This window comes from Balaenoptera physalus, assembly GCF_965194825.1.
Source record: "Balaenoptera physalus genome assembly, chromosome: 1".
NCBI lineage: Eukaryota > Metazoa > Chordata > Mammalia > Artiodactyla > Balaenopteridae > Balaenoptera > Balaenoptera physalus.
Genome location: NC_138882.1, coordinates 36516221 through 36537449, shown reverse-complemented (window position 1 = coordinate 36537449; position 21229 = coordinate 36516221). Strand labels below are relative to the sequence as shown.

Here is a 21229-nt window from a genome sequence, read left to right as displayed (position 1 = left end):
CCTTACCCTGTTTTGTTGTTTATGTTTTCTCCCACCACAGAGTGTTAGGTCCAGGAGAGTAAAGGCTTTATTTTGTTCACTGTTGAAAGCAATAGCACCCAGAAAAGTATGGTACATATGAAGCCCTCAGTAAAGACTAGCTGAATGAATGGTGCAAAATGTCACAAGGAAAAATACACCAAAACTTTCAATTTAATAAAAAGTATAGATAAATCTTTCTCTAATGGCTTCCAGTCAAGTATTTTAAAACACCATATGCTATAATAAAAACATAAGTAATTTATTAAAATTTGAAGGCAAAAACATAATTTTAAAAGATTTTAAAAGATTTAGACCTATGTTAGGTGTGATGGAGTATGGATGCTTTCTTGAAATTCACAATCAGATCCAAGAGTATCACTTTCAGAATGTTCTAGTAGATTGAGTTTACTTTTAGTTGTCTTTGATGAAACAGTCACTATTCTACTCTCTTTCTTAACAGAAATGTGTTTTTTTGAAGACTCACTTCTAATTGGTTCATTAAGCAAAGAATTATTTTGCCCAATTCCTTTGATTTTCTGCTTTACAGGTGAGTCAGAGCAGGAATGCAGGTCCTTCCCAGGTTGTTTCTTAGCAGAGTATTTTTTGGTTTATTCACCTGCTTTGCTCATTTTCTCTGAAGAAGACCTGCTATTTCTAGATAATTCCTCTTCTTTTCTTTGACTTCCAGTTCCAGAAATGACATCTGCTGAAGGAGAACATGTTCTAGCAATGAAATCTTCAAAAGACTCCTTCTGCTGCTCTGTGACTGGGACCCCCAGGTTGTCTTTGGAAGTTTCTAAGGCCTCCTGAGTATAGACTGGGACATGGAAGGAGTTGAGAGGCAAAGGAATCCCAGCATCACCTGTAATTTTCTGAAACTGGAGGGAAAGACAAAAGACAAGACAAAAATTCAGTGATGAACAAAGCCAACCATTAAAAAGTAGAGTTCAAAACTTCAATGTTATTCTGTGATCTTATTATTAACACAGTAATTGATTATTCCGAAGATTTCAGAGCCAGTTTTTTTCTAATTCTATCTTGCCAAGTGATTCTCAACTTAACCTAGCTATATATCCAAGGCTATGTCCGCTACATTTTCAGACTTTGGTGATTGGGGTAGTTATTACCCATTTCCTTTCCCTCACTAAAAATGAAACCCTACTCTGTAAGAAAATTAATTTCTTTTCTATCCTCCAGGCACATGTAAACAGTATATAGTTTGTGACCAGACTGTGTTCTCAAGCTGTCAGTTCCCAAGACCAGCCTGAGATTGGCTGAGGTGGGCGAAGGGTGCTCCAAGTAAGGCTAGAGGAAAAGCTGACATGTTTCCCCTCCCATTCCCATGACCAGGTGAGTCACTATAATATCTTACATATTAGCTATGTCAAGATTACTTATTTTAAAAATTCTATCAGTATGTGTACCTTCATTAGTGTTCCCTCATTGTAAGCTGACTGCATACAAATAGAAACCTAGATAAAATATGAATAGAATAGACATTTATTCAATTTAAAATTTGGAATATTTTCTGTAATGTTTTCTTTCTTCATTAAGGAGAGTTTGCTTTAACTCATAAATTTTCTAAAGAACTTCCAGTTTTCTTATGTACAACAATACAGTATCATGAAATGGGCCCACATTTACTAATCTCAGATTTGGAGAGGACTCCACAGTCTTCTAGCTCCCGGGCATGTGAACTATTAGAGACTGACCATTATTATTTTCTCTCTGACTTGGTCATTTCCTTTTTGCTAATCACTCTTAGAATCATTAAGTGCTGTCCTGTCCACTTACTTGGAGATTTTGCATTTGTACTGGGGTACTCTGCTTTGATTCTGATTTTTCTTCTTCAAGTGCCTTCTTTTCTTCTTTAGGTGGACTACTAACAGTAGAATTCATCTGGGGACGACCTAGTAAATGAAAATCTGACTGATCTATACCAGCCATTGTGGCCAGCTGCCCAAGCCTGGACCAGAGGAGGAAAGGAGAAAAGACAAAGGTTATTATAATCACATAAGAGCAGTTTAGATTTCCCCAGACCTACAATCATGAAATACTTCTAAAATCTTAAAAGCCAACATCCTACTCCAGACTACAAGCCTCTCTCTCCCCCAAATTCTCAGCCCTTTCCAGATTCATCCTCTAGGAGACATCCCACTGTCTCACTAGCAGCTTCAACAAGTACCACGCACCTCGTCCACTGCCTGTCACACCTCCATTCCCACACTTCTTTACCACCTTTCCTCCAGTTTCCAAGAATGTGTTTGTTCCTTCCTTCCCAACACCAATTCATCACTGACAAAACACCACTCCATCAACTATCAATCTCTACTTCCCTCTTTCAGCAAAATTGCTCCCGGTTGAGAACCACTGACCTATATCTTCCCTGAAGATTAATAATAATTTTTATGTCTAAGACAAAAATAACTTTAATTCAAACTTATCAAACAAGCAAAATAAATGAAAGATAGGAAAATTCTTATCCATTCCCGAAAATTTTCAATGAAAACTGCCTTCAATTTAGTCTTTACAAAAAACTATACCTACTAATTACTCTGTCTACAGGTTACTCTTTTATAATGGGCTCCCCACTCTACCAAAGCAGGCTCCCCTATTTGCATTTCTTAAAAAATTTAATTCCTCATTTTAAAACGTCAACTATATTACCTATAATTACACTAAATTTGGCTAAATATGGCCATGTAAGTGATGAAAATTGCTCCAGTTCCTCAGCAAACTACCGTTATAGTTGCAAAGAGAAGAACGCCATGAAGAGAAATGAACTAACCCAGCATCTTTAAGGAGATCCAAGAAAGCATGGAACTTCTGAAAAGAATTCTCAGTGCTGCCCAAAACACCTTCATCATCCAGGATCATGCTTGTCAATGAGTGGGCATGAAGGCCTTCAGACAAAGAGAAATTTATATTTCTTAACTGGGCATTTTCATGTTCCAGCTATAAAAGAAGACTGAAAATGTCTGACATGATTTTTTCTCATTGTCATCAAAAGTAGTTTTGTCTAGTTTCAAGGAACAAAACTAAAACACTCAAAATGTAATTAATCTGTAATTAACCTAACTCGCCACCAGTAAAGACAGAGACCATATCACATAATAACCAAAACCCCCAGGCACCCAACAAAGTTTCCTATATAACACTTAGGTGGTATATAAATAAACCAAAGTTACCATTTTATTAATGATCTTTCACAAAAGATCCCATTTCTAACTGGTTAAATTCATAATGGAGCCTCATTCCACATTAGAAAATTACCTGCTTTAAGTTTCCCTTAAATTAGAAAGTAAATTATAGAATCTGATTTGAACAAAACATATTACAACTCTGCTGAATGTTAAGAATTAACTTTAGTGAGCAAAATATCTAATGCTTACGTTTAAAAGTCCTAAATCATACCCAACCCAAATTATTAAATGTACGATCACCAATATTTTCTTTGGCTTCTTGAAAATATTCACTCCCGTGCACTCTTCCCCTTCCACTCATCACCTATGCACTTAAAACCCCCTATAAGCTCAACTCTAGTATTTCTCAGAAAGGCTGTTATGTTCATGATGCCCCTTTTGCCTTATATAAGCAGGTGCTCAACATTTATTGAATGAGTGTCTGCCAATTCAATGGATGCACTTTGAAAAATTCCTCCCTACATTCAACCTATGATAAAGTATATTTAGATGGAACTTTTTAGATTATGCCCTGCTTTCATGCACATTACCTAATGTAATTCTTATAGTATATATTTTTATCTTGCATTGCATTCGTACAAGTTTTCCAATATCTTAAATTTATTTAAATGATTCACTTTCCTAATTCATTGCCAGGAGAGTTTCATCATGTCTTTTATGCTACTGTATATACAGTATATGCACAAAAAGTGCTTTCTTGAATCAAAGAATCATGAACAGAAAATAAGCTACTGTCATATGAAAGCACACACATACACACACACACACACACACACAAAACGAGATTTTCACATTTTTAAAAACATGCTTTCTGGAATATAGATCATATAATCACTAAATACCGGTAAATGCAAAAGTCCATATGATACAACCAATTTGCAACATATTACAGTTTTAAAGTTTACAAACTATGCGTATATGGCTTAAAATCAAATCAAAATAAAACGAAAACACTCTCAAAAGTATAAGAAATTGTTTGCCTCATTGACTCATTTATCAGCCTTAAGTCTTATTACTCTTTCCTCCTTTAACTGCTTTAGGCACTCCTCCAGTTTTTCCTAAACAAACAGAGTAAATATTATAACTAATTCGTAGTATAATATCCAAAAGCCTTTCCAGCTATGGGACTCTTCAGGATTTAGGGGCAGAGCCAGAAGTGAACTCAGGTTTTAGTCTGCTACTGGTAATATCATACCATGCTAGTGAAATGAATTATCAAAATCTATCAAATTAGCATAGTAAAGATTTATTTAAATTCCACTTTTTCCAACATAAATTTGTGGCAGCCCACCATAAAAGGCATATGCGTATAACATAGCAAGTCAGAAATAAATAGTTAAGACCAAGAAAGAAAACTTCTATTTTTATTTGTGGGTCTCTTTATAGTAGGAAGTCCTATTAATGAACATGCTTAATATACCTGAATTGCATAATTGCAGATTCAAAAGCACTTTTTTAAAAAGTAATCACTTTTAAAGCAATTTACAGTCAAGCACTGTTCCTGGAGTTCCCTGGGCATTAAATAATCTAATCATCAAAACCCTAAGAGGGGGGCTTCCCTGGTGGCGCAGTGGTTGAGAATCCGCCTGCCAGTGCAGGGGACACGGGTTCGAGCCGTGGTCCGGGAAGATCCCACGTGCCGCGGAGCAACCAAGCCCGTGCGCCACGACCACTGAGCCTACACTCTAGAGCTCCCGTGTCACAACCACTGAAGCCTGCACACATAGAGCCCGTGCTCCGCAACAAGAGAAACCACCGCAATGAGGAGTCCGCACACCACTACGAAGAGTAGCCCCCACTCAACGCAACTAGAGAAAGCCCGTGCGCAGTATCAAACACCCAGCGCAGCCAAAAATAAATAAATAAAATTAATTTATTAAAAAAAAAAAAAACCTACGAGGAAAGAACAATCACTAGCTCCATGTTATTTTACAGATGAGGGAAACAGAGGCAGAGAAGTAGAGTAAGTAGAGCAGCACAGCCAAGGTGACACCACTAAGTAGCAGAGCCACACTGTGGACTCAGGAAACTGGGTGCCATTCCTGTTCACGGAGGTGGTAGTCTTCCCATTCACCAAGGTCAATCAAATAAAATGAACACTGATAAACTCTCTTAGGAGTTTTAGGAAATAAGGCACTTCGGTCCTTGAAGTGGGGACACTGCTTGCAATAGGCTGAATTCTAACAGAGCCCCTAAGACTCCTACTTACTAAAGTACACAAACCTTCCACTTAAACAATCAAACCCTAAATCTGGGTGCTGTAGTGAAGGGATTTTGCAGACGGAATTAAGATTCAAAATCAGTTGATTTTTTAAGATAGGGAGATTATTCTAGGTGAATGTGACCTACTCGGGCACCCCATGAAAAGGACTTGAACTCTTCCTGAATTGAAGTACAAAAGGGACAAGAGGGAGACTCTCCATTGCTGGCTCTGAAGAAGTCCAATGCTGTGGCAGGGAAGGCAAGTGAGAGGCCTCTAGGAGCTGAGACCGTCCCCCGACTGACAGCCAGCAAGGAAATGGGGACCTCTGTCCTGCAACTGCAGAATCTGAATTATGCCAACAAGCCGAAGAAGCTTGGAGGCATTCTTTCCCAGAGCCTCTGGATGCTAACACAGCCAGATTGACATCTTGATTTCAGCTCTGTGACCCACACAAACTATGGTGAACATCCAACATTTGGGGCTCAATGTTTACACTTAAATTTCACGTGCTTTAACACTCTCAGGAGGGAACCCACATGTTCCAGTGTGTATCTGAGCAGGAAATCCAGTCACGCTGTGCCTGGACTTCTGACCTGCAGAACTGTGAGCTAGTCAAATAGGTATTGTTTTCAGTCAGTGAGAGTGCAGTAAAAGCATTAATATTCTACTCAACCTCCAGGTTCATGGACAAAATAAATGATTGTCATTGTTTTGGGCCACTGTTTCGGGGTGGTTTCTTATGCAGCGATAAACAATCAGAATATCTATACTTATGAAAAGAGTAAGGTATATTTATACATTTTAACTGCTTTGAACAATCACTTAAAGAATGAGGAACTCTATTATATGCCATCATTGGGAGAGGAACTGGTATCACTTTCTGGAGAGTAGCTTTTGGTACCTAACAACAGTCCTACATCAGGAGTTTACCCTAAGAAAATCAAAGATGTGGGCAAAAATTTATCTACCAACATGATGTCATAAGATTGTTTATAACCAAACCCTAGAAGAAAGCTAAGAGCCTCCAAATTGGGATTGGTTTCAATAAAAATAGCTCACCGTATGAAGGAATGTGTTGTGAAGCCACTAAGAAAAGAATGACAAGAGGTCTCAACCAGAGTTAATGAATGGGCTTCAGGAGTTCTACATTCAAAATATATCTGTGCGTTTCTCCTGGGAGATGATGCATAAGCTTAATCAAATTCTCTGATGTAGAAGAGTATTTAGTGACATGGCAAAATATTTTTGATACTTTTTTAAGACAAAAGAGCAGATTAGGTGTGTGTACATGCAGAGGTGGCTTTTATTTCCTTCAATAAGTTGTTCACTGTTTTCAAAGATTTGCTCAATGAACATATATTTTTATATTCAGAACATGTTTAAAAAATTGAGAGTCTAAGAACTTCAAATTCTTTAATGTTTCATTACTAAAGCCAGTCAAGTTTTCAATGGGGAAAAAGGGAAAGAAATTGCAAAATTCCTCTACTTTTAGTATAATGGTTTAATCAATCTTCTAAAACTGATTTCAAAGAAATTCTAAGCAAATGAGCAAACAAACAAAAAACCCTCACCACAGTCAGAGGAAAGTAGACTAAAATTCCTGACTGGTTCTAAATAGCACATCAAAGTGCAATTACATGAAATAGTTTCTCCCTCTAATGGAGGGAATTAGAACACAGTGTGAAATTTTTGTGAAAATGTGTACCCTCCTCCTACAAAGTATTAATAATTCATGTCTCTTACATGGAAATATGGAACCAAAAAAGTTAGAAAGTAAAATTGCTTGATATTCTATTACTTAAGTAAGACTAATTATAAGACTTTGGAATAATTTTCCTTCCTGTCATCTGCTCTCCTTCCTCCCTTCTGTACACTGGCTAGGGTGATTTTTCTGGGACAAAGCTCCCATCATATTGGATATCAAATTTTATGTTCAACTTTTCTCCATTTAACATTGAAATCAATCATTTCTCATATAATCAGGGGATTCATAACCTTGATTTTTTTCTGTGGGCTACAATATATTCCACTGAGTGGGTTTACTGGTTAACCATTTTACACATTTAAATTCTTTCCAACTTTTCAATATTATAAGGCAAAATAACCGTTTTTATGCATGAAGGCTTTTTTCCATATTGAGAATAACATTCTTACAATAAATCCATAAAAATGAGTTTGAGATCAAAGCAAATGAATATTTTTAAGGCTGTGAGGTACCTATCTCCAAACTTCTTTCCAAAAGAGTTCTGAGATTTTATACTGCCATCAGCGATGTATCACTTGGTATATAACCTCTACTATAACTGTTGGCTTACTTCCTCACCTAGAGTGCAAGTTATTTGAAGATAGGGGGTGTATTTTATTAAGTGTTTATCCCCAGCACCTGTGCCTAGCACAACGTAGACAGTCAATAAATAATTGCTTAATAAGGAAAATCCCTGCCAATACAAGATGTACGTGTGTGAAAGACAGACTGTGTGTTTTTCTCTAACTGGATAGATGAAAACTTGTCATCTTGTTTAACGTGCAATTTTTTGGCTTATAATTAGTAATTAAATTTCTCTTTTAGATTATATTGTAAAAATTCAGATTCTCTGAGGCAAATGGGCCTGGCACTACCCATTAGCTATATAACCTTGGACAAGTTCTATAACTCTAGGCCTCAACTTCCTCATCTATAAAATGGAGATAAGCTCCCATATCACAGAGCTCTTGTGAGGATTACATGAGTTAAATCACATATAAAATTAGAAGAGTGCTTGGTACACAGCATATGTTCAATTAATGCTGAATGAATGAACATGTGAACACAAGCAGTAGTGAAGGGCTTAAAATAAAATAGTCTCATCCCACTCCCACATCCAGCACTCAAGAAGCAACCGATTCTGTATGCAGGTTTTTAATTGTAAAATACGATATGTGTACTGAGAAGTGCACAGGACAAAACTATCAACGTGACAAATCAAAAGAGAATACTTACATAACCACTACTCGAATCTGAAAGTACTGATACTTGTCAGCATCTCAAAAACCCCCCATATCGTTTTCTCATCACAAGCTCCTTCCCTCTTCCCGGTTAAACACCATCCTCATTTCTCGACAATCATTTCCTTTAACCTGCATGCATCCCTAACAAAAGAGTTTAGTTTTGTCAACATCTAACTTTATCTAGAGGATCATAGTATATGAAGTCTTTTCTATCTTATTTCTTTCACTCAACATTGGTTTAAAAAATTCATCCACATTGCAGCCTGTAGCTCTAGTTCATTCAATTTTATTGCTTGATAGTTTTCCCACTGTACGAATACACATAATTTATTTAATTTTTGACTCTTAATGGACGTTTGGTTTGTTTTCAGTTTGTGCTAATGCAAATCATGGACAGGAATCCTGCTGTACCGGTTATTCTGGTGCATTTACACAGGGCAGGGTGAGGGCTGCTGGGTCACAGGCTATTTATATACCTTCAGTTGATGGAGAGTGCTAAATGCTTTCCAAAATAGTTGTGTCGATTTATACTCCAGTATAAGCAGGGTAGAAGATTCCCATAGTACTCCAGGTCTACAATACTTGATACTACCAGACTTTATGTATTTGTCAATCTGATTGGCATGTAGTTTCATTGGTTTTGGCTCACTTTTCTCTTATTACTTAATGAAGTTGTACACTTTTCTGTGTTTACTGGCTGTTTGGATTTCTTTTTTTATGAGGTTGACGTCAACTATTGTTATTTTTTATTCTTATTTTTAAAATTATTATTTATTTATTTTTGGCTGTGTTGGGTCTTCGTTGCTGCGTGCAGGCTTTCTCTAGTTGTGGCGAGCGGGGGCTACTCTTCATTGCAGTGGCTTCTCTTGTCGTGGAGCACAGGATCTAGGCGTGTGGGTTTCAGTAGCTGTGGCACGTGGGCTCAGTAGTTGTGGCTCGCAGGCTCTAGAGCGCAGGCTCCGTACTTGTGGCGTACGGGCTTTGTTGCTCCGTGGCATGTGGGATCTTCCTGGACCAGGGCTCGAACCCGTGTTCCCTGCCTTGGCAGGCAGATTCTTAACCACTGCGCCACCAGGGAGGTCCAACTATTGTTATTTTGAATTCTTCTCCATTTCCAAGTAATACTCTTACATGATTATTTTCTGACTAAATTTGAGGCATTATCTGTTCACTTTCTAATTTACTAAGTAAGGGTTTAGTTCCTTTACACTCTTTCCTATGTCCACACTGCTCAGTAAAGTTATGTCATCATTAGTTATTCCACTGCTCATGATCTCTTTGACTTGTAGTGATATACTTAAAAACCTACACTGTTGATCCACTATAAACTCTCTCAACGTCACGCTTTGTAAAATGAGGACATTCATACCATCTTCCCTTTTTTCTACCTCCTGTCTACCTTCCAAACCTAGCTTTTACGTTGTCAAAGTTGAAATTTATATTCTGTTCTATGTGCAGTTAAGTCTTCTGTCATTTGAGAGTCAGTAGGGAGTAAGGTTTAAGAGAACAGGCAGAGAGCCTAAACTCAAAGCCTCGATCCAACCCTAAATTCCGTACAGCCTGGGCAAGGTCCTTCCCTGTCTTAGCATCCTTTTCTCAAAAGTGGGAATGATATTAGCACCAACCTCATAAGGCTATTCAGAGGATTAAATGAGTTAATATATGAAAAAACACTTAGAGCCTAATATATACTAAGTACGTACTAGTACACAATACATTTCAGTACATACCAAGTTAATACTAATACATACTAAGTATAGTTTAGGTTAGTTATTTGTTATTACAGGCAAGTTGACAATAAAAGCTGCAAACCAAGACAGTATTGCCATTATTACAATTAAATTAATATTGCCCACTGCAGATGTACTGTGACTCTGTGTACAGACTACACCTCGTTCCATACTGTGTCAGTGTCACTGCCCTTGTGCAGGGTGACCAAATACCCCAAGCCGCCTTGGGCTGTTCCAGTTTATACCTGTTGTCCTGATGTTACAGCATTAGAGCGCCTCCTTACACTATTGAAGTGTAAGGAGTTTGGACAAGTTCTGGTTTGGACAACAAATTAGATTGGTGGTCATTACCCCTGTGTGTCACTGAAAACGGGGGCATCTATAGTGTCAAGTTTAAGTGGATTCTTCTCTTCCTCACCAATAGTAGCTTAAAAATCAACCATAGTTTAGTTTGCTTCATGTTTATGTCAGTATAGCCTTTTCTCCTCTGGAGTTCAAGTTCCTTCTCCTCTTCCTCTCCCTCTTCCCTTCCAACAGTGCCTAATACCTAGTAAGTACAATATGCCTCAAGGTGTTTCTAAGCTCTCAATCATACAATCAATAGAAGCCTCTCCAATCTAGACTAGCTGCTCTCTTCACTGAATCCCCTATTACCTTCCTTCTTGGTTTATTGCCTTATTTTGCTGGATTATTTCTATAAATAGCTTAAGGTGTAGCACAGGAGGTAAATTTTTCAAATTTCTTTGTGTACAAAATATCTCATTCAGCCTCCACTTATGACTGATAGTTTGGCTGGATACAAAACCCTAGGGTGAAAATTATGTGCTGGAAAAGTTTGGAAGTATCTTTCTAATGCCTTCCAGCATCCATGGTTCTGATGACAACTATGATAAAGTCAGATTTTAACTTTTTTTTTTAGGTGACCAGTATTTTTCTCTCTGGAATGGATGTATCCTCTCAGTATTTTATTCTATTTTAATTTATTTTTTCAGTATTTTAAAGTTTCACAATGAAGGGTGCCTAGGTATGAGTCTATTCTTGTTCATCTTGCTCAAAACTTGAGTAACTATTTTCAATCTGAGGCCTGATGTCTACTTTCAGCTGTGGGGAATTTTGTTGCCCTTTGACAGCTTCCCTCCATTTTTTGTCTGGGTCTGGAGTTTCTAATAGTAACATGTTGGATCTCCCAGATGCAGCCTCTCTAACATATTGCTATCACATTTTCCATTGTGTCGTTCTTTTTTATATACTGAGAAATTTTTAAAATTCCTACTGAATTTGTTTCAGCAACCATATTTTCATTTCCAAGACACCTCTCTTGCTTTCTGACCATTCTCTTTTTAATTACCACCCTAGTCTTATTTTATAGTTGCTAGCTCTTTTTAAACCTCTCTCAGGATACTAATTAGGGTTTTTGCTTAAATTATTTTGTTCCCTAAATTGTCCCCGGTCCTACCAGGATATGTTTTCACTCTTTTTCCCCCTCTCTCATGTTGTAAGCTTTACTCAACTATCAGGCAAATGACAGTTATTTTCTATTTAAGAATGAGCGCAGAAAGCTCCCTGAAGTCAACGATTGATTGGCTTCTTATGCAGGAAGAAGTGGGGAGTGACTGTAATAGGATTCCCCCCAAACACTCTTTCCTAGGGTGTAAAAACTCACACTAGCTGCCCTAGTTCTCCCCAGTTTCACTGTTTTCAAAATGAAATCATCTCATTTCAGGAGCGTGAGGGCGGGGCTGGGAGTCCACTCCTCCAAACACAACCCTTCAATGAGCTCCCCTATTTCAGTCACACTTTTAACTAACTCCACCCTCTCTCCTACATGCGCACCTGAGCATGGGGCTACTTCTGCAGGTGGGGTCAGAATCCTCCTCAGTTGCAGGTGGTCCCTGTGCATATTCTAGGTGATGCTTTTCCTCTGTTCTACTGCTTCAGTTTCACACTCTTCCACTTGTCTTCCGTCTTTCAAAACTATGTTGAAATCTCTTGACTGTTGTTGGCTTATGTACTTAAACACTTTGATACCATCCTTGTAGTGTCTTGTCAAAACGGAGAAGAGCTGCAAGGGTTCTCAGTGCATTCTGAATCTGCTATTCTGTGGTCCCAGTGTTTAAAGTTCTTGGTCTTCCCCAGTCTATCACTGCTTTTAGAAATACAATCTCCTGTTCTACTCATGAAGGAAATGAATACAACACATCTAAAATGACAAGGAATGCGGCTTAGATGCTCTAGGGTCTTGTTGTACTCTGCAATTTACTAAGAAACCACTTATGTGCTACAAATTGTAGGTGCTCATTTATAAAACGAAAGGGGGTAACTCTACATGAACTATAGATTTCTCCTACTGTAACATTTCATAATTTTCTAAGTTTTCTTAAAATTTCTCTATATTATCATTAATTTTAATTAAAAACATAAAAATCTAACTTTCTCTTTTGAAAATCAAAGAGTAATTACCATAGTCCTACAATAATGGGATAATTAGTTCTGAAACCTGTCAAGTTTCATGTTTCATACGAAAAGAGAATCATATTAAATAATTTTAAAAAATTAAACATGGACTTTGTAGCACAAAGACAAGGTTCCCCCAAATGGTATTCCCTTATTTACTAGAAATGTTCAGCTCTGCATTAAAGTTGAAATAAAACAAATATATTATTTTTGAGGTGCAAAAGTTTCTTATGAAAATCAATTTTTCTTTTCTGTCCATACAAACAAAAGTATGGAATCACATTAGATGTCAGGTTTATTAGGGAATATAATGTAGCTTCTTGATGTTTTTTATTTTAGGAAAGGAGAATATTAACATCAAAACTTTTTTCAACCTTACTTTTATTTAAAATGAGGCCATATTTTCCTCTTATAAAAAGAGAGTTCAACGAGAACTGTCAATTTTCTCATTTGTAAAACAAGAGCACTGAATCAGCTGACTATATTCATTCAGAACTCAATTTCTTTATCTTATGATCACTAAGGTTCTCCCTAAATTGAATATCCTAAGGTTCTAAGGAAAGGAAACTATATTACTAACAACATGTTTTGATTTTTATTTCTTAGAGTTCAAATGTCCACCATTCACCTTGGTCTAAGCTTAAGGAACCATTCAAGGGGATACAATGCAGATGGGAGGAGAAAACAGAACCCTCACACAAACTGTGCAGTGTTGCAATCAGGCTTCCATTTGAAAAATAATCTCCTCTATAGCTTTAAAGTGATAACTTTGTACCTGCAATGCTTCTTGTTTCAAACTGATTTTCTCTTGCTCTTTCTGAACACTTTCTGAGGAATCTTCGACCTCTTCGATTTCTGAGGAGGAAGGACTCTCTACTGTCACAGTCACAGGAAATTCTGATGGACCTGAGTGTCACAAGAAGAAGATAGGAAACCACAGAGTTGTTAAACTGAAGTACAAAGAAAGAAGACAAGATTGTATAAAAGATAACACAAGCCAGATAACAAATATCCAAATATTAGAGGACATTTAACAAAAGTGATCTGAGGTATCATTATTTATAAATATCTCTCATTGCTCCTTAGTCTAAAACAGGCAATGACTAAGTAAAAGTACAGTAACTTATTTTTGCTATGTTACAGTACAGACCTCTGTTGTACATGGTTAGGATTAGTAATGGGAATTGCCCATATTATTTTATTAAGTTTCTTTCACAGAAGCCAAGTGAAGAGCCAAGGTAAACATTTTTTCTCAGATCAACTTTATACTGCAAATGAAAAATGTATTCTTTACCATCAGACGAAAACAGTCTGGAAGAAAATGTAGTTTTTTGGAGGAAAATACATCAGTAAAGGGACTGATGAATAATCAGAAAGTCAACATATCTAAGCTGTGAATAACAGACGTTAGAATTTTAAAAAATAAATCACATACACATACACAACTAAAACTGACCCATCAAAAATTTCATCTTCTCGTCACCCGTAAGCCAAAACTAGGGTAACAGTAATCCAATTCTCCTGTCAAGCGTCACTGCCACTGCAATGTTGTTCCATAGGACATTTCCAAACATTTAAAAACTGACCTGGCCACAACCCCATAAAAGTCTACAGATCATACAGAAGTGTGCTGGGATTATATAACTACGCAGAAGACAAGTCACTAGGACATCATTTTCACAACAAGCAGCAAACCTGCAGCATAGGAAATTCCCAACAGGAGAACGAGGCACACACCCCTCCCTCTGGGCATGCAAGGGCAGGACTGACACCCAAGGTGCTCTTCTCTCAATCTCAGCAGTGGTGCCTTTCACAGAGCAACTATGCAGTCTCCCAAGACCACTGGGAAGGAGAATCTGATACTGACAGTATTAGCTTGCCATGAGGCCATAAGCAAGGGAATGTGTGTGGCCTTGGTGAGAGAGCAGAGGTTTGGGAGATGTTGCTTTATATTGGCTTTCAGATCAGGAAGTTGTACATATAGCCTGCAAACAACATTTCTTGAAAACATATGAACATTCTTGAGTATGACAGCTCCATGTGAGGGGTCAGAAATGGCAGTCAAGTTCGTTTCACTGGGTAACAGCTGATTTGCGGACTGAAGAACACGCTTCCTTGTTTACAGACATAACCACAAGGCTGCCAGTTGTGTGTGAAATCCACACAACTACACAGTTGCATTGGGAGAGCAACCAGACAAGTTTTACATGGATTTATTTCAGAGAGGGAAATGCTTCTTGTAAGGCTCTGTCAGTTTAAAAAGCAAAAAGAATGACCACCCACCTTTCCCAATTCGACCCCTACATGTCATAAATATGATAGCTACATACCTGCACCTGATTACATACATCACGAGTTTGATGAATGGAAAGCCCCTAAAAGGATATCAACAAAACCAAGTTAGATCTTGATGTAAATACATCACCAGTTAAATCCAGTTAATACAACTATTTAGTATTATGTACAGTATCCATACAGAATTGTGTATAAAAATAAATAAGCTCAAAAGAAGGACCTGGAGGGCTCTGCTACAGAGAAAACTGAACAGAATTCAGCCGACTGGCTTGGTGATAACTCTCTGAACTGCTGAGAGACCCCTTCAGTTCCTATGTTCAGGATGGTTGAGATTTCAGTCTCCCTTCTTTAAATGGTGATATTAATCGTTCTCTAATTTACCACTCTGTGTGACGAGGATGGACCTGAGATTAAGTGTCTCACCAAGAAGATAGGAAACCACAGAGTTGTTAAACTCAAGTGCAAAGACTGGGGATTCAACACTATAGTTTATGCAACAGCAATTCACATTACCATTTGCAAAAAATTAGTTGGTTGTCCAACAGGGATTATAAACATCCATTTAACATGAGCTACTGAACAGATACTTTACACAGTAACTCCTTCAAGTACTATTTAAAATCAATTCTCTCTGTTTTCTTAAGCAATTGTTAACCTCCAATTTCATGAATACTACCAAGTAAGTCACTTGAAAATCATCTAGAGCAATCTATTTCACTTAGCAAGCCTCAAGCTATAATTCAACAATTTTATTTACTGTTCTATGACAAAAATTACTATGAACAGCTATCCCTTGGATAAGTAATCAGCTAAAGCTAGCTTGACTCACTAAATCTGATTTACTGAGTTAATAAGCCAGTTGATTTAGAATAGGTCTAATGCAGATTTCTCATCCATTCTGCATTAAACTACTTCCCATGTCTAAAATATCTTTTTCCCATTCGTACATATCCAAATTCCTACTTCTGTGCTGTAGGGCTTGGCTCAACTACACCTGCCTTTAGTGAAACTTTTCTCACCTGCACAATTGGAGATAATTTTAGTCTCCTCATGACTCCCACGGGGTTACCTCTGTTGTGACACTTGAGAAACAACTTGAAACTCCCAGTTACTTTTTGTTTTTCTTCCTTAGAGGGCTCATTAGGCAGAAGCCATGTGTGAGTTATCTTTTTTCCTCTGTAGAAATCACCAGAGACCGCCCACGTAATAGAAGTTCCAAAATAAAGAAATCTGAACGACTGTAAAGACAGGGAATGCAAACATATTACCTGTTGCTTTTTGCACATTCTGCAGTACGCCAGGGCAGGAAACCAGACACACCAAGTGGTAGAGGTTCAGGACCACAACATTCTTTACCAGCAGAGTGTTTCCTTCCATTACTTACAGGTTTCTTTGTGGCCAACCTTATGTTTGACAAAGCACGAAAGAAGGAATCAAGATGCACCAAAGGTCTACAGAGCAACTCTCAAACGTGTACAGTTTGAAAGGAATCAAACAGGCACTGTACAATGATGCCAAGGCCATTAAAAAAAGGATCGTTTTGTAAAAAGGTTTAACATAAGCCAGCATTTTTTAAAAATATAAGTTCTCTACAGTAACAAGTTATTTTAACTAAAAGAAAAGTATTGAGATGTGCAGAAATGGAAAAATAAATTTTTTAAATATCCCAAAGTATGATACATTTTATGTATCATACAGAAACACTCAAGTTTATTGAATCTTAGAACACCTTTGGCATTTCTGAATCTCAAGGATAGTGAAACACAGGTATACCCATGACTTCTGCCAAACAGAATCTTCAGAATTAGACCAAAATTTCAATTTAAGATGAATTTTTCTATGTAAAAACAATAAAAGTTATAAGACTGCAAGTTGCTGGGTGGTAGGTGAGTCAATGTTACTCTCCTATAAGCCTGTCAACCTTCACTGCTCCTTTGATTTCATATAGAAAACACACAAAAAACAAATGAAACCCACTGGATAAAAGAGTGAAATGTGGAGACTTATCCTATATTTCAGTAGTAAAGAGGCAAGTATCTTTATATGAAATATTTGGTTGCAAAAACTAGACCTATGTGTTAATATTTTATTTAGAACAAGCCATATATTAAAATTCACATTTAAATATTTAATTTGAATTTACTGAAAACAAACATCATAGGTTAAAATGGTTATATTTATCCTTCAAATCTACTATATTTCATATTATTTAATTTATTTATTTTAATAGATCTTTATTGGAGTATAATTGCTTCACAATTCTGCATTAGTTTCTGTTGCACAACAAAGCGAATCAGCCATATGCATACGCATGTCCCCATATCCCCTCCCTCTTGAACCTCCCTCCCACTCTCCCTATCCCAGCCCTCTATGTCATCGCAAAGCACCGAGCTGATCTCCCTGTGCTATGCTGCTGCTTTCTACTACATTTTAGCAGCATTAGGATGGAGTGTAAAATAGAGTGTATGTGTTAATATAGGATAACTATTTCATAGAGTGTAGCTTATTGATAATCACCACATGATCCTGTGTGATTTAACATGCCTCTTAAAAATATATAGGAGCTCAGTTCATTTTGTGCTATTTTATTTTGTTTTTTAACTTTATTACCCTCCCAAAAAAATGTCTGTATGCATGTGGTTTGTATGTGTATACCCTTCCTTTACTTTCAGAAACTAATGCAAATACATTTGTATTAAAATTTTTTTTAATTACACTTTTCGTGTTAGGAGATAAAAAAAATTTCTAATAAAAGTTCCCATCTTTTTTAGGCATACATAGTTACAATATAAATGTGACACAATTCACACCATTATCTTACCCCTATACTCACCTGGATCTAAGTATATACCCAGCTATTGATTTGGCTTACCTCTATGTCTCCAAATAACTGAGGCAAATACAAAAAATAGCCCAAGAAATAAAATTACTCTTAAAATAGCTCAATGAGCTTGTATACTTCAGTTACATTTCCACTTTTTTTAATCACGCTAAATAAAAAAAAATTTTTAATTGTTTTATTCTCATTCCATGATGCCGTATTATATACCACCAGGTACTAATATTACAGAATTCCTAATATGTTTTACATATACATGTTTTATTTATATATATTTCCATTTCTAATATTATAGCAAAAGGCAACTTAGCTATTGTAAGAATGCTTTACATATCATATAAATTTTTAATGATAATATGTAATTAGTGTAATACCACAAATCTTAACTTCTTTGTATGTACTATTTGATTATTAAAATATCACTGTCTTGAAATAACAATTGGCAGACAAATCATAAGCTTTTTTTTTGACTTCATAAACACTCTTAACAACTTCTATTTAATACACTATTGTCCAAGCAAGTTGATTAATGGAGAATCAAAAACATACATCTTTAAGAAGAAAAAGAAAAGTTGTATTTATGAAGATGTTTACAATAGTTTATTTTAGGTTATTTCCAATGTTTCACCAATTTAAAAACTGGACCAACTCAATGAAATCTTCTGAATCCAATGTTAAAAAGTATAACTATGAATCATAAAATTTAAATTTAGTATGAAAAGATAAGAATGGCAAATTATATTGAAGCTATGTGGAATTATGTTTATAGACAACAGGAAGAGAAAATAAAAATGTAAACAATGCTTGATAGGATAATGAGATTAGAGATGGTCTTTTAAATTTTTCATTGTTATGCTAATACAATACCTTTATAAAACCTAAAAATCTTGAAACTACACATTTTTAAAAAATTGTGGTAAAATACACAAAACAGAAAATTTATCATTTCAACCATTTTAAAGTGGACAGTTCAGTGATATTATGTCAACAAATTTTTAAAACTTTCAGATGGCACCTGAGTAAAATATGTGCTGTCCATTGGTGATTTTAATATATCTGGTATATAACTGAAGTCACCACAAAACTTTTTCTGGGAAATTAGCAGATCATAAACATAAAAAATTTATTTTGCTTTATATTAAACCTTATTGTTTTACTATTTCAAAATTCAAATTTACTCACAAGAAAGAGTCAATTTCATATTAGATTTGGTTTAACAAATGCTGCTCCTGCTATTCATTCTTATCACCAAAAAAAAAAAAAAGGACTACTTGTGACTTAACGATAATATATTCCAGAAAATTAAAAGTTAAGGTCTCTTAGAAACAATACAAACGTTATCAGGAAAAGTGAAGTATACCAAATTTATATATTCAGGAGAATGTGAAACTTATACCATTGATTGTTAGAGGGTTTTAAAACCTTTTTATTATATTTGGTAACAAAATTCTAGGCTTAGTTGTAAAATCCTGGGTTAACTATCATTTGGAAATTTAAATATACATTACAGTAAACATTTAGAAAATGTTTTTCTAAAATGTTCCATCTAGGTCAATAAACTTGTCTGTAGAAGTCTTTTATAAGGGTAATACATATTTCAAGTTTTTTTTATCATTGAGAGAAACAAGATATTATCTGATTCAAAAATTTAGGTAAGAATTCCTAAGAAAGAAGCAGGGAACAATGGGAAGGTTGGAACTGGGAAGAAATTTTGTTTCGTATAGCACAAAAGGTAATTCTTCATATAAAAAAAAAAATCATCCCTCAAAAGCACCACTACTAAAATTATCATCAAAGTGCACCCCAAGTTTCAATTGCAAAGTATTAGAAGTAATCATCAACCAGGAAATATTTTCAAAATAATGAACTTTTTATGAAATTCAAACAATAATGTTGGTTAATATGGTTAATATTAACATCTCTTTAAATTCATTTATTATATCTATATTCTATAAATTCTCATAAGTATCAAAATAATTCTAGGCCTCCTAATATGCATGCGGTTAATATTGGCTGTTTTAATTTTAGCACACCGGAAAACATAAGGGGTATAAGTTCTAGTAGCATTAAAAACAAGAAAGAGTTACCAATTCTAATAGTAACTTTTCCTTTTCAAACACTTCCCAAAATTATAGTTTTCTTTTTCTGTCTAGCAGCTTTGGATGGTTCCTTCACGATGGAGAAGTTATCCACTAGTATTGAGACAGAAATGATAAATATGCCATTTCAGTTACAGGTAATTTATGAGGGTTTGATATTAATTGGAAATTAAGATACTTTAAGTTAATAACAGGTTTTCAATCTGCATTTCTGGGAACCGAAATTAAAGCATCACACAATATTTTCAAAAACAGAAAAGCCATTTGATTTGACTAAAAACTTAGTTTTAAGATGGCAGAAAGTACCTTGATAATTTTCTTTAAGAAAGAAAGAAAAACAAGCCATTAAAGAGAAATTCTTCTGAGAGAACAAAAACATGTTATATACCTCTGACTTGGCACTCCTTCCATTCTGGAGACCTTTTTTGATAACTGCTTTCATCACAGAATGATCTAAAGTAAAATAAATTGAAATTAGAGTAATTATTTCCCAATGAGTGGCTATTTCCATTTAAAACCAAAAGCCAACTAATTATTGCTTTTCCCATAAAATTAAACATGAAATCTTCATTATGTAATTATACACTTATTTCCCCCTTTGTGTATTCTAATTTCTTCCTCAGAAATCTATGATGCCATCTTGCAGACTGCCCCCAGTGGCTACTATTTTGGCAGCAGCAAAGGTCAACTTTAAACATTTTGCATCTAAAGTGGCTTTGGATACCTCTGGATACAAAGTACAGTCTGAGAACTGTCCAGACACTTAGATACCTAAAGGGCATCTAAGATATCAAACCAAAGTCCTGATATTCCCTCAAAAGCTGCTCCTCCCATCAGCCCCCTTCTTCTAAGTGATACCACCCAGTTGCACACATAATCATCAATGACTTGTCTCCTTGTTACTATTTCCTTCATACCTCACATCTAATCTATCCACAATTCTTGTTAGCTACACTCTCAAAACACAACCTGAATTCAACCACTTTTCACTTGCTCCAAACTTCCAACCTAAGCTAAGCCATAAACATCTCTTATTTGGACCACTGTGACAGTCTCCTAACTGGTCTCCCTGTTTCTCTTCTTTAACCTTCCCCCCGCCCGAGTCTATTCTCTATAACAGGTCATCTTATTCAGATACTATTTGGATCATGCCTTTTTCCAGTTCAAAACCCTCTACTCATTTAGAATAATCCACATCTTTACTCTGGCCTTCAAGACTTTACAAGATCAGACCCCTGGCTAGCTCCTTGAACTCATGTCATACCACACTCTTCTTCACTCAGTACTCTGGCCACGTTGGCCTCCTTGCTTTTCCTTAAATACTCCACCCGCCTACATGCCTGCATACGCATTGCCTCCTTGTCCTGAAATGTGCTTACCCCAGATCTTCCATGGCT

General features: G+C 36.1%; 1 protein-coding gene across 1 annotated transcript in view; it reads right to left on the bottom strand.

Annotated features, from left to right (window-relative positions):
- Positions 1-259: 259 nt before the first annotated feature.
- Positions 260-21229, bottom strand: part of LOC309663182 (centrosomal protein of 78 kDa-like) — a 58831-nt gene continuing 37861 nt past the window's right edge. The window contains 7 exon segments of the mRNA XM_082466722.1: positions 260-899; positions 1816-1987; positions 2810-2924; positions 13375-13549; positions 14930-14974; positions 15914-16132; positions 20221-20285. Of these exon segments, the coding sequence (XP_082322848.1) occupies positions 630-899; positions 1816-1987; positions 2810-2924; positions 13375-13549; positions 14930-14974; positions 15914-16132; positions 20221-20285 (1061 nt within the window). The 3' untranslated portion in view covers positions 260-629.